General features: G+C 37.8%; 1 protein-coding gene across 7 annotated transcripts in view; it reads right to left on the bottom strand.

Moving 5' to 3' along the window:
- The window catches only part of BNC2 (basonuclin 2), a 421558-nt gene that overhangs the window by 238362 nt on the left and 168589 nt on the right, over positions 1 to 14607 (bottom strand). For 3 of the 7 annotated variants that reach the window (XM_045840769.1, XM_045840770.1, XM_045840774.1), the window contains one exon: positions 7548 to 7631. The exons of the other annotated variants lie outside the window; for them this stretch is intronic. In XM_045840769.1, the coding sequence (XP_045696725.1) occupies positions 7548 to 7631 (84 nt within the window). The remainder of the gene's footprint in view (positions 1 to 7547; positions 7632 to 14607) is intronic. 7 annotated transcript variants of the gene reach the window in all.

Here is a 14607-nt window from a genome sequence, read left to right as displayed (position 1 = left end):
AAGAATGTTCAAGCCTAACGCAAAAACTGATGCAGATTGGTTGCTCTACACGCTGTCATTTTGAATGCAATAGCCACACAGTACACATGCTCCTTCAACAGAGTCTACCTCCCCCACTGACTACTAAAGTGAAGCTGTCGTTGTTCACACATGCACATTCCAGTCCACTCTCCTTGACTGCCAATTTACATCAATGTCACACAAACCATTCTCATTATATTAACAAAGGCTGGCCTTTTTCTGGACAGACCTTGCAAAAAGATAAAAATAAACAAAGATAAGGAAAGGAAAGGAGAAAATAGAGAAGGCAAAGCAAAAGGAGAAGAAAAAAAAAGAAACACAACAAGAAAAAGAGAAAGGCCAGGAGGTACAGAAAGGACTGACCAAGGAAAGTAAGATCAGGTTTGCAGTAAAATGGCTCTTGTCCAAGGTTTGCCAGAGCTCTGGACCACTGCTTCTCTCTGACAGAGGGATTACCTCTCCTGTGGTTTTTAAAAAATGCTTTCCCTACCTAAACAGTCTCATTTTATTTTTCAAATTCCCATGTTTATTTTTAAATAAAAGTACAAGTTTGAAAACTTTGCTTATGTGTAAAAGGAATGACTTATTTTAGAAATGTACTTTGGAACCTACACACCATGCTCAGTTTAGTGCTTAAAACCTCAGAGATGTCCCTACATTCCAAACCTGACAGTCTTTCCTTTGTAAAGAAATTAGGGCTGCCCTGTTCCATAGTGCCTGAAAATTACATCTGAAATCAGTCTTCACTGATTGTGCAAAACCTTAAAAATATGTTCATTTGCATGAATAGTAATCTATCACCAGAAATACTTGTTTTTATTCACAAGAAAACTACATAGATGTGTCCAAAGTGTCATCAGATGCTCCCAAAAGGACATCCAAAGTTGGCTGTCAGAAATTGTCCTCTAGCCTGGAGTATGTATGCAGAGCAGTGGCACCAGATACTGTACTCAAAGCCAGATTTCATAGAAAGGTAAGCTGTCCATCAATGAAGCCTGGCTCAGGAGGCTAAGAACCCCACCCACCCTGCCTTGATCTGATGGCTTCTTTCTACCAATCCACCTACCCATCCTCTTTGCGCTTCAATAAACCACTTGATCCTTACTAGAATCCCTCAATACTGTAAGAATTCTTTTATATAAAAATTAATTAAATAATGTACCACTTTCAATATATTGATCCTACAAACTGTAACTCTGTGAAGTGGTTCAACACGATGTCATCACTACACAGCAACTTGTTTCATTTACAGTATCTGTTTCACTTCTACTCATGAGCTAATATAATTCAATTTTTTTTTAACTGCACACAGGCTGCTAGACACATGTGCATGGCAAATGGAATCTGAACTTAGCTTAACAGCCTCATTTATTCCTGATGGTTTAAATTATTTCATCACAATTAATGACACCCCCTCAGCTTCCTGTGCAGCAGTGCCAGATGTTCAGAGACCACAAAGCCACTCTCTTCTTTGACGGCTGGTGACAAGTCGTCCTCTGAAGGACGTTCCCTAGGTACACGGGCCGGGTGACACCTCCATTGCTTAGCACCTCTCTGCCTCCCACAGTAACCATGTTGAGGAAAAAGAGGATGGCATGAGAAACCAGCAAATGTATTAACGAGGGCAAATTATGTGAAGTGATCTAAACTCCGAGGAACTTGGCTTCTGCCACAGGACTTCCTAACCTTGTTGTTTTATGAAAGAATTCTTCACCTCCACCTTCCCAGCCACTGGCACCTACTAAGGTGCCTCGCAAGGTGTCTGTCCTTGGAGAATGTCAAAGGATAATAAAAATATAAACCTCTCCATAGGGATCCTGTTGGAATTTGGTTAATTTTGTTTTGGGGGTGTTGTTTTTTTTTTAAACTTACCACATTAATCTTGATCATTGTGTTTTTGATAGTGAGTAGTTTGAACAGTTTATCACTGTCTACACATTCAACTACAATTTTCCTCTAGTATTCAATAGACACTTCCAATAACAAGCTGTTTATCACAAGTTGCCAAAATGTTTTACCCTTTTTTCCTTTTCACGCTTTCCTGAGGTATAACTGGTATACAAAGAGTTGCACACGTTTCATGTATTCATCTTGATGAGTCTCAGTTACCTCCTTTTCTTAGGCTTAGTAGAATTTAGTCTTTTCAGGAGCTATTGGCTTTTTGTTTTTGTTCTTGTTCCTATTAGGTTCTGTTTGCTGTTGTTTGTTATTTTTTTTAAGAAGATACTGAAAATCAGACTTCACACTTCTTTTTTATTCTAAAATGGGCAAAGCCATTTATTCTTTCCTTAACAAAAATTTCTTTCCCAAGTGTAGAAATTCAAAAATAGTGTTTTTGTCATTCTGAATTTTACCAAAAAATAAAAAATAAATTTGCATAATCACAGGTAGCTAAAAGGATATCAGAAACAAACACACTAGAACTTTTACAGTAAGAATCCAATACTATAGCTCTAATTTGGAAAACATTTCCATCAACTAGTGAACATGTGGCAGACATTTAATGGATTATTTTTTAAAAGTTAAAAAAAATAAAAATGCTGATCTTATTCAGGGAATAAGGGGCCTTTTCGTTTGCCAAAAAGTGTAATAGGAAAACTGAAAGGCCACCTGTGTCAGCCCACCCTATAGTATGAACATGAGCTATAAGAACATTTTGGAAAATATTTTTAAACTGAGATGAGAAAAAATATCAATATCAATTAAGATTCCAAGCAGATACAAAAGGCTTCTGTGCATGGTAGTGATTATGTGTGTGGCCTACACAGGCTAATTTCAGATGCCTCCAAAACTCAGTGTACTTTCTCTTTTATAAGCTATTTGGGATTAAAACTAGGATTTCATCCATTTCAACTTTAACAATGGACACAAACACAAGGTCAGATAATCAAGCCAAACAAATTGAATTTTCCCCTTCACAGATGGCTGTTTTAATCTTAAATGACTACTGAATTCTACCAGACATGCTACACTTAACATTTTGACAGTTGTTTATTAAAATTACTTTCCTTAGAAGTCCTGTGAAACAAACAGTGTAGTTTTTATCAGAATTGAGCGATCAGAGAGAAGTTGTGCTGATAGCACACTCGCAGCAAGCAGACAATAGGAAACTCTTAGCACTCCCAGAGTTGCATCATATTTTCCATAGACCAAAACTAAAATAAAATATTCAATTACTGAGAGGTAGATAAGTGAAATAAACATCTAATTTCATGGTGAAGTTGGGAGAGACTCATATGGACCTCATTCTGTTGTCTCCAAACACTTTATCGAAGGGGGAAAAGGAGCTGAAAAAACTTTAAACTCTCATGTAGGGATGTATTGCCTGTGTGTCCCTGGCAGATGTGGAAAGGAGATGAAATGGGCAAGGGAGAATCAAATATCCCATCGCTGCAGGTTTGCTGAGGGAAAGAGCACTGCAAAGATCTCACATCTGGCAATCATTTGTCAATAGCTGGAAAGAGAACGGCAGGAAACTTTCTGGCTCTTGGAGAAGATGAAAAGACAAAACCCATGTGTCACACACACACACACACACACACACACAGCAATGGGGTACAATGACTACTACACTTATTCTGCACCCCTCCTTATCCCCACTAAATTTAATGATCTTCAGATATACTCTACTCCATGGTCAAAAACATGCACTCACTTGACTTGTTAAAGCTGCAGTGTACGTACATTTTTCAAATAAACCCCAGGGCTGATGTTAGAAAATCAAAATCAGTCAAGCATAGACCGCCTGGTACTTTGGGCAGGAATCCTTGTGGTTTAGTCAATAAACAAAATCTGAATGAAAGACACCACAGTAACTAGACAGTAACGTTTTGAACAGTTCTTAACCTGAAGGGGGCTGGGGAAGGCGGGTGCACTAGTGACCATGGATGTCAGTCTACCAGTCCATTTACATCACTCACTCTACCTGTGATACAACTGTGTTCAGCACAAGGTCATCTATTATCTCTAACACACACTAAAAAAAGTGAACTTATATTTGAGGGAGGTTGGGAATGAATTTGGGGAGGAAGCTGTTGGGTTTTTTAAAAAATAATTATACCTATTTAATAGGGTAGGAAGAGAAAATCTCAGGTTCTGTTTAGTTCATACTGGTGATAACAATATAAAAAATTTGCTAACTTCATTGTGAATTAATAAAAATGACCAGGTTTATTTCAGTCAGTTTATCATGTAATAAAAACTTTTCAAGATACCCCACACAAAATTAATTAACTTGTCCAAAAATCATAGGAATTTAAATCTGTCCATGTGATCTATAGACTTCAATGGAAGCTCTTGGTTCACCCTTATGCTGCATTTAACTAGCAGCAGCCGCCAAGCTTGTCCCTGTGATTCCATAAGTGAATGCTGCAGGTTGTTTAATAACCTGGCAAATTCACAGTAGCTTGTCAAATTATTACAGGAACAGTGTCATCACTAAACAAGCCTGATCACGGTTAATTACAATGCAGACTAGAGAGCAGCCACAATTGTTCATTAATTACAGGAAGCACCTCATTTAAATTTTATGGAAATTTACACTTGCATCCCGGTATGTCTGGTAAAAAAAAGTGATCCTTCATGCATTCACAGAAGAAAGGAGTCTGTGGTTTATGAAACATCACAGTAAATTGGGTCTAATCTGGTACTGAAATATTGGTTCACTATTTACTCTAATTTTCTAAGCATATTAGTGGTGAAAAATATCAAGTCAAACCCCACATCTTGAATTCCCAACCAAGAAAGGAAATGAGCTGGGCCTACAGTAACAACTTAATACATGATGAGGCTCAGTTAAGACTAAAAAGTAACTTTTCTCTGATTAAAAATAAAATATTTAATAACAATTAAGGGAGTATAAACCAGAATAACTATTTCTTATAAAATAATTACATAACACAATTTTTAGCTACTATACATCAGTTAACTTAACCTCCCCAACTGAAGGAAGTAGTTTCATATCTACTTCAAAAGCCACTGAGGAAAACAAAGTTAGTGAATGAAAGTCTTGATTTCCAGCTTCTGTTCTAAATCAAGCATTATTAACACACAAAAAAAGCACAGATGCCCTTGTAAAAGTCCAGTCACACACAGACTTCAAGGATTATAATCATTAAATACCAAAGGTATATTCATGAAAGAGTGTCAGGAATCTTGGGATTATTAAACAATAATGTTACCAAACCATCTGAAAATTCAGGGATAAAAGCAAAGGGTTAAAAGGAAGCAGGTAAGAACAGGAAGCGACTCCACCAGTCATGAATACTCATGAATATAAAAGTAGATCAGATATGGGTACTGTGTGTCTGAATGAAAATCCTTCCTAGGAAAAAGTATAAACAAACTGTTGCTCCTAAATCAAGGTGCCCAGGGGGTTATTCTCAGAATCAAGAGGCCAAACAGCAAATCCTTTGGCGGTTATAATGCCTGGCCCTGGGGGAAAGCCTGAGATTCAAGGGGGGAAAATAAATGACTCTGATGACCCTGGCAAGTCTTATAGTGAGTTCCCTGGAGTGTAGACTTGGACTTAAAAATAAGAAACGGCACATTCTGTATAGGGCAGGAGAGGGGGGAACCAAATACCAGACTACATTCCATGGCAAGAATGAAAGGACTCTAAGCTAAAAAACTACCCCTGGAATTGTTAGATTATGAAGAACATATTAAGTGTCAAGTTTATTATGACTGACATAATATGGATATGTACTAGATATTATTAAAATGTGTGGAAGCCATGTTTAGCAAGGAAGAGGAAAAAAAGAAGGAAATGGTTCAACTGGGTCCCAGCTAATTCACCAATTCACCATAGTTGACCACCTTTTGACAGATGCAACCTTTCCACTCAGTCTGCCAAAATGGTGTTGCAAGAGGAGGAATCCAATAAAATGAGCACTTTCATTTCTATGCCCAGGAGCTTGGTCTTCTTTGCAAAGCCCATGCTTAATTGCCAACTCCACAATCTGTTTAACTACCTATGACCCCGGAGTTTCACTTAAACTTGTAAATACACATTTTCTCCCTTGGTATGTTAAATAATGTGCTCCATTAGTCTCTTTTGGTTTTATTTCACACACTCACATCTGCAAAACCCATTGCTCTTTGCACCATACTCAAGGTTCAAAAACAAATTTTCCAAAAGCCACCCATGACAGACCATTCCAGGTGGTATGTTTGAAGACCATCAATTGTCCTATGCAAAGAGGTCAAGGGTCAGACTATTCCCAACAACAAGTCTTCCATCACTCTGCATTTATGTGTTACACACAAGCTGTTAACTTTCTGAAACTGGGAAATACATGGTCATGTTTCATATGTGTCACACCTGCTTTCCTGTTGCATCATAGCTATACACCACCCAGACAGTACCAGCTTGTGGCACTGAAGAGCTCAGGTGGTCTTCCCTAGTCCAAGAGCAGGTGTGCAAGAGAGGGTGTACCCTTCAGTACCATAAAAACTGAAACCTCCTCTTACCACCACTTCTACCTTCACTCCCACTATGAAGAAGTAATTTTAAAATTATTTTCTTTTCTCATGTGGGGTGTCTAAATCAGTAAAATGTTTTAAAATTGAACTCACTGTGCTCATCCCTCAAGTCTAAAAATTTTAGAAAATGATGCCAAATGGAAGCTCTAAAAAATACTGTGAGTTTGCCCAGACTAGGGAATGACATCCATGTTGAAACTTCAGCTTGTATCTTTGCATCATTGGCAAAATCCTTAAATAACTAAAGGTACATGGAGGTAGACAGATTAGTTTGGATAAGATGTCATGTTATATTTTTAATTTGCAATATACCAAACTGCTTTGATTGCCTCAAGACCACACAAAAAGAACTGAATTCCAAGTCAATACTTTCACAAAAATGTACTTTGCTAATAAATGTAATATTTCATCAGGGGACCTATCTCCCAATCCATGAAGAAGGAAGATACTTAATGAGCCTTATTTTTCTAATGCAATGCCCAGTTGAATGGCTTCCATTCTCCTGAGCTGGGAAGCCATAATGCAGGAAGTATGACTTGTTCCCCATGTGTCCCCAGTGCCTCAAACAGTGCTTAGCACATTTTGATGATGATTTTAAAAATGAGAGCTAATATTCCTGGAGTGCCTGTTGTGTGCCAGGCCCTATGCTAACTGCTAGGTATATATCAGAACATTTAATCCTCATAATCACCTTGTGTGGCAGATCTTCATTTCATACATGAGGAAGCTAAAGCTCAGTTAGGTTGAATGACTTGCCAAAGGGCTCACAGCAGCTTGTGTCACCTGCGCAGCCAGCCTTCAGACACCATGGTCTTCCCCACTGCAGCATATACTACCTCTTGGATAAATAAATGAATGATCTCCAGTTACAGAAAACTTATCCTGAAAAGAAGTTTTTGCTGCACATATGCTACATTGTTCCCTCTTTCACATTTGTCCTGATGGCTATCTGTCTCCTGATGTCATTGATAGATTTGTATGGCCTTCAGGGACCACCGTTTCTGTCACACCACCCCCAACTGATAAAACAGTAAGACTCCAACCTGGACTTCCAGCCTCTGGTCTGGCTCCTCCAGGTTTGGGCAGAAGTCTGCACCCAGCACTCTGCCAGCACATGCCACTGGAACCTGGGGGAATACGGCTGAGTTAGATAGATGCTGGGTGTGGAGGCTGAGAACTACACACACACACACTTGACCCAGGCAGAAGCAGGGGCACCCCAACTGAAGTTCTGAAACAGGCCATCATGGCTTCACAGGTTTTTGACACTTAGTAGGTCAAATGTATTGTGAAGAGTGCACATTCCAGTTTATTAACTATCAAGAAGGTAAATTCCAAGAAAAAAATCCATATAAATGTTATTCCCCCTTGTATCTAAGTAGCACACAGCAGGTAGCACAAAGCAGGCACTTAAATATCTGTTCAGAAGGAAGAGAGAAGGAAGGTAAAAAGGCATGGAGGAAGGAAATAGGAGAAGAGAAAAAGAAGCAGAATGACTGCTTGATATTTTTTCCTCTATCTTTTAATTTTCTTATGTGAGGATTAAGAAAATTGCATTCTATAATGCCTAAAGTTCTTTGCACTTTTAAAATACCTATTCAAATTTATTTTTCCTGTTCCTGGTAAAGGACAGCACAGGCAGAGTTATTTATTTACTATCATTAAATTTTATTTAAGAGTTTTATTTTGTGTCTAATAATAAAAATAGTAACAAATACAACTTTAATTTAGTGAATGTTTCTGTTTCTAGAATTCTACATTGAAAGCCACTAAAATTCCCTTTCAACACTAAGTTATTCATTTCATCCAGTCTCTCCACGGAACAACTTACTTTTGAAAGAAGGTGAAGGGGTTAGCTAAAGAACCTACATACGTAAACCACAGACACAGACAACAGTGTGGTGATGGCCAGAGGGAAGGAAGTGGGTAGGGCTGGGTAAAGGAAGAAAAGGGGAGCAACAGGGAGAAATCTGTAATAGTGTCAATAATAAAAATAAAGTTTTAAAAAATTAAGTTGTTTATTATCAATAGTCATTCTCATCCTGAAATACTGCCTACTGTAACTTGCTTACTTTGTTTTAGACTTTTAAAGATTTAGATTTGATCTAAACATATATTCTTCCTTTTAAAAAAATTTCTCTAATACTCAATTTCAAACATATACTATCTTCATTAATAATACACCTAACTATATGTATCAGAATCTCAACCCATCAATCAGATTCACCTCACCTGTGTCCTTGCCCTATCAAAGCCTTCCTTTGGTGTTTTGTTTCATTTTTTTTAAACTCCAATTAGGATGGCCTGTGCCAATCAATTTTCTTGGTTTAGAGATCACTTTTCAGCCAAGCATGCTGCCTTAGAAGGTATTTCCCTCTTTCTTTTGACCCACAAATCAGTTCACTTCTCCAAATTTAAACAATGTCAATAAGCTTCATTTTGCAAGTTCACTAATGAATATCACTAATTTTAAAAAAAAGCATTCAGCCAACTCTTCAAATATTTTAGATTTAGCTCTTCTATTCTTTTTAGTCTCATTCTTTCTTCCTGCCTACTGTCCATAATGCAAAATGGACAGAATATCATCTGTCTTTGAAATTAACCACTCTTTTCTCTACCCAGGAATTTCACCAGTGAAGCCCAAGAGGGAAAGGAAAGGGAGGTCACATTTACTGAGCACTTGGAAGGAGCCAGTCACCATATGGGTACCTTACATACAGAAATAACCTGTTTTTTCCCTTTCAACAATCTTATGGGATATGATCATCTGCATTTGACAAATGAAAAAAACTGGAGCTTAGAGGAGATAAATAGGTCAGAGTCACATGCTAAAAAGTTGCATAGCCCAAACTTAGAAAATGAGGAATAAAGACTGAGAATGTATTTCAAAGAAGTTAATGAAAAACATGTACTAGTTGCAATTAGTGACATCCAATCTAGGGGCATTTTTTGATGTGTCACATGAAAGAAATTACAAAGAAGACAAAGGAAATGAAGAAGGTGTTCCCAGCAACCAAGGCCTACTACTTGCTATATGGCCTAGGACAACATAAGCAATGTAAAAGTGAATTTATCCTCTAACTTGAAGAATGAGAAAGAAATGGGGCATGGAGAAGAATAGAGGCACTGAGCATTTGTGTTGTGTCACACAGAACAGTGCTGATTCCACTCCTCTGCTGACATACGGAAGGGCACTAATGAGTCATGCAACAGTAATTCTCCCTAGACTGCGCTAGAAAGATTGGGAAAAATTCACCTTAAAATATTCCCTATCAAAATGAACCCCCCCAAAATGCTTCCTATAAAACCTCAATAGCTGTAACTACTTAACCAATTAAAGCCAAACCCATGAGCCACAATGCATATACTGCAAATTAAGTGTAAACAATACTTTATTTTATGTACACAAAACAAATTCCCACTTACCTTAATATTATTTGACCATGTCACAAATACGAAGTTTCTAGTTCCTTTCCCCCCTCACAGAATGTGTTTTATAAATACTCTCAGTAGGAAAGGAGACAGTTAAACAAGTACAAGTATACTCAATTACAACCTCAGACACTTAGAAAGAAACAGTTCCTGAGAGAAAACAAAATTTCTGTGAATGAGTTGAAGAAAAATGTGTCAGGTTACTAGAGTGTTTCAATAATCCAAATCACAAAAAGGAATTAGAAGTAGATAGCACTCTCATAGTTAGAAGCCTATAATTTCAGAGCAGAAAAAACACCAACAAGTAAGTGTCCATAAAAATGGACTCCCATATTTCAACGATAAGAACATGGAGATTCAAACAAAACTGCAGTTTCACTGATGGGTTCATTGTCTAACAATACCCCTAACACCCACATCAACAATAAGTGTTATTAATTATCAGACAGATAAAATTTTTTTATGCAAAAGGCAAGTGGTATATAGTTCCTAATTCATCAAAATGTACCAAGGAAAATACAGAGGATATAAAAGTTGATAACCTAATTAGTTATAATTCAGCCCACCTGGAGAATTGGGCCTTTTGATTTAGAAGCCTTAGCTGTTAACCAGCTAGCTATAAAGCAATAAAAAAAAAACACAGAAAGAGCAGAAATAAATTGTCTAAATTCTTATTATCATTCCACTTTAAATAAAATAATAAAATATGGCGTATACCCAACCACTGTTTTCACTGGCACATAAAATTTAAATTGATTTGGGAAATTCCAGTTTTATCCACTTTCCCTCATGCTCGAGTATTCAGTGTCTATTTCAATGTCATACTTAGTAAAACTAAATTCTCTAATGATTTTTGCAAAATATTCACAGTGATTTTTATCTCTGAAGAGAAGGAACTTTTAAAATTCTTTTTTGAATCAATGCATATTTTACTTTCAAAGTAACAAAAACATTTAATTACATTAAAAAGAAAGGAAAATACTAAATTGATCAGCTAATGTTTCTAAACATTCTGCCACAGGTTTCATTAAAGGATGGTAATTGTCTAGTACTCATCTAAATTTCATTCTGCTGGTGCTGCAACAGGAAATAAGAGGCCTTGAAAGGGACCCTCTGGAATCCCCAGGGTAAGCAGAAGCTGAGTGCATATCTACTCTCCTGTACATACCTCAAAGGAATCATGGTGTGTGAGAGAGCTATTTACAACTTTCTCTGTGTATAATCAGCAGAAACAAAAGATATGACAACAAGCATAAAGGTCTCTCTCTCTCTTCTCAGGAGAATTCAGCAAAGGAAGGCCAGTGGGTATTCACTTCAGTGTCAAAAGGGCTTCCAGAAAATACATTTTCTGTGGGGCAGGGAGGAAATAAGGCAGGCTTCCTACACACACACACGTTCTTTGTTTACTGAGATCACACATAAAGACTGTTAGGGACAAGATTTCTGAAGAGAAGACAGAAAAAGCCCCACATGTAAATGGGAATCAGCATTCAAAATATCTGAAGCAGAGTGGAAGTATAAGGTATGTGTAATGAAGGGGACAAAGGAAGACAGAAAGAGGACAAACATGGTAACTAGGGAAATAAAATGTGCTACTGAGTAAAGGGCTTATAGAAACAGAGATGATTCTTGCACAACCAGGGCCTATTTGAAATTTAATTTTATTTTTAAACATTAAACATTCAGGTAGGCACTTGCCTGGTAGACACTATAAAAGTCACAGTCTAAATAAACAAACTGACTTCTATGTCAGCTCAAGTCTCTTTAGTTAGGCTGGCCACAAGCCCAGATCATTTCTGAAGTGTCTGTGTTTTGGTGGCTTTAGTCTAGCAATGAGGAGATGAGAGAAACTATCTCAACCCAAAAAGAACTTGGAAATGAATGGGTAGACAAAACTGATTTTCAGAAATAAATGGAAAGAGAAAACCCAAAACAAGTCCTCTCAGAGGAATCCGGGACATGGCTGGGTGCAAGCTCTGTCACATTTTAAGCCAGAGACAAGCACTGATGGAACTTCAGCCTCGTTTCAGTGGTCAGAAGATACCAAGCAGCAAAAGATAAAAATACTCAGATAAGAATTCAGGAAGACTATTAAGTGAAATGGATTTGACAATAAGCTAGCCAGGAGCCTATGTGAGAAAGAGCAGAGAAAGGAATAAATTAATTAACCACCACTATAAAGATGAGGATGTATGCTAAATACATTGCTACAAAATAAATGAATACAAAAATTGAAAAACAGAAAGGTCAGCGGAGTTGCTGGATGAGCAGTTAACTTATATCCTAATTTTTCAGGTTACAATTTAACCAGAAGACAACATTCCAAGCCTAAATTTTCTCAACCATGGAACCCCAGGCTATAACTCAGAAGGACCAACTACATGAACCTAAAGCTTAAGAATGAAAACACTGCTTACTGGTCACCATTACTGGTGAGTCAAAAGAGTATTTATATCCATTTTCCCACAGGGAATGGTCAGAACTGTGCTTAGAGGAGACAGTGTTGTGTCAATGGGTGCACGGTAAGGATGAGAGACATGTTACAAAAGAACCGAGTAGGACAGTGGACAGGTCCCTGTGGAGTCATCTCAGGACAATGAACTGCAGGATCAGGATGAGAGAAGAGAGAACAGAGAAGGGTCAGATATGTGATTCTACTACTCAGTAGGTTGACAGACATAGAAGATGACTTGGGCAGTGGCAGGGGAGGCACAACATCCTCACAGGAGCCAGGACTGTTTAATCCAGGTTCACTCTCTCCTTCTGTCTCATGAGCCCGTACTCTTGGGTGAGCTGTCAAAGAACAGGGCCCTAGGCTCCTTGATAGGAGCAACCTCTGCTGGTAAAATTATAGGAGATTTCACTACCACAAACAACAACAAAAATACCTTGGTTTGTATATTGCACAATGTAGGATAGAAGGTAAAAAATCTCTCTTCCCTGGTAATACCCTGAGGAATTTTACAGACAATGAATAATGCTAAAATTACACAGAATCTTCCTTCCAGAGTGCTCAAAGGGCTTTATACAGAATATTTATTAATTCCCACATCAGACAAGGAAGGAGTGGTATAATTTCCATTGCATCCTTTTTATTTTTAAAAAAGAAAACTGGGGCATATCACCACTGTCTTCCTCTGCATTTGATAAGTTGGATAGAACTGAAATTATGACAAAGTTCTCTCACTACTATGCTAGTGTTTTACTAAAAAAGCCTCCTACCATTTGAGAGTCCATTTATTTCTCCAACTCTGGTTTTACAAGAGTGTTAGCACTAAAGAAAATAAAGTTGTTTATACCCATGCCATGGATGGGTTTTATATAAAGAAAACAAGGCACAGGGTTAGATTATTTTCAATTGGTTTGCAATCACTCTTTTAATTCAGTATTTTGGAAACTGAACACTCCAGATTTTTGCTTAGGAGTGTAATACTGCCAAATCTAACAACTGACATTAAGTAAAATTTCAAGAATGCTTATATATATTCAGGTTAACTTTTTTTCTTGCTCTAAAGGCTCAATGCCAACTATCCTAAAGGCAGATAAAATGAAAAAGCACTAGGTTTGGAGTTAGACCTCTGTTTAAATCCCAGCAGTACCTTGTAAAGTTTGGTTAGTTAGTTACCAATTCAGGGCCTTGTTTCCTGTCTCTGTAAAGTGGGAATGATTGTAATTATTGTGTAGGGTTGGCAAGGTTGGAGGAGATGACACATGTCCTGTAACTAAGCATATAGTAAGTATACACTATAGGTAAATGATACTTTCCCAGACATCCCCAACACAGCACCCCATTCCCATGAGTGCTGAGATGTCTGAGACATGAAGGAAGGAATTTGGGGGGAGGAAAGCAAGCCTCAAATGTCAAAGGAATAATATGAGAAATTAGGGAAGCTAAAAAAATTAACCTATTCAATTAGTCTCAACTAAGAGCCAGCTCAATCAATTTTTAGAAGGCTTCCTAGAACACCAAGTTGAGAAGACTGTCAGGTGTATCTAGGCTCTGAGAAACTCACCATTGAAGTCTTCACTGGGGGAAGTCACGAGCAGCATCACATTCCACACTCTGCCACTCATACCCCAGCCAAGCCCTTTACAGTTAAAACATAAGGTAATTTGCTGGGTTCTCTTTCATGCTAGAGGCTTGACCTATGGATTAAAAACAAGGAGCTTCCAGGAAACTAGAAATGGGTAAATAAAATCTGGAGAAATTCTCCTCTTTTGGGAAATATAACAACAAACACTAAACTAATAGACAAAACCAAAAGTCTAGGTCAGTGGTTCAAGGTGTACTCCTCAGCCAAAAAAACACTATCAGCATCACCTGGGAAGTTGTTTGAAATGCATTTTGCAGGTTCTCAGACCTACTGTGACAGCCACCTGTTTTTAGTGATCAGGTGTTTGAGAATCACTAGCCTAAATAAACAAGAAAACCAAAAGAGAAATGGTAAGACAAAAGTTCTCCAGATGAAATCTTAGCTTGAGAAGAGATAGCCGAACAAAAACCAAGGGAGGAAGGAAGCATAACCAGGGCATGAGATCCAGGGTCTCCTCAAATTTCACTCTGTGGAGGAGAGAAAATTGTCAGAAAAGGAGATGCTGAAAACAGAAAGCCAAAATGATTAAGCCACTTAAGGAGCAGTAGTATGACCGACTCCACAATATGTCGCAAAC

Source organism: Phyllostomus hastatus, unplaced genomic scaffold (genome assembly GCF_019186645.2).
Source record: "Phyllostomus hastatus isolate PE091 unplaced genomic scaffold, TTU_PhHast_1.1 phas_contig_34, whole genome shotgun sequence".
Lineage (NCBI taxonomy): Eukaryota > Metazoa > Chordata > Mammalia > Chiroptera > Phyllostomidae > Phyllostomus > Phyllostomus hastatus.
This window is presented reverse-complemented; position numbering and strand designations above follow the sequence as displayed.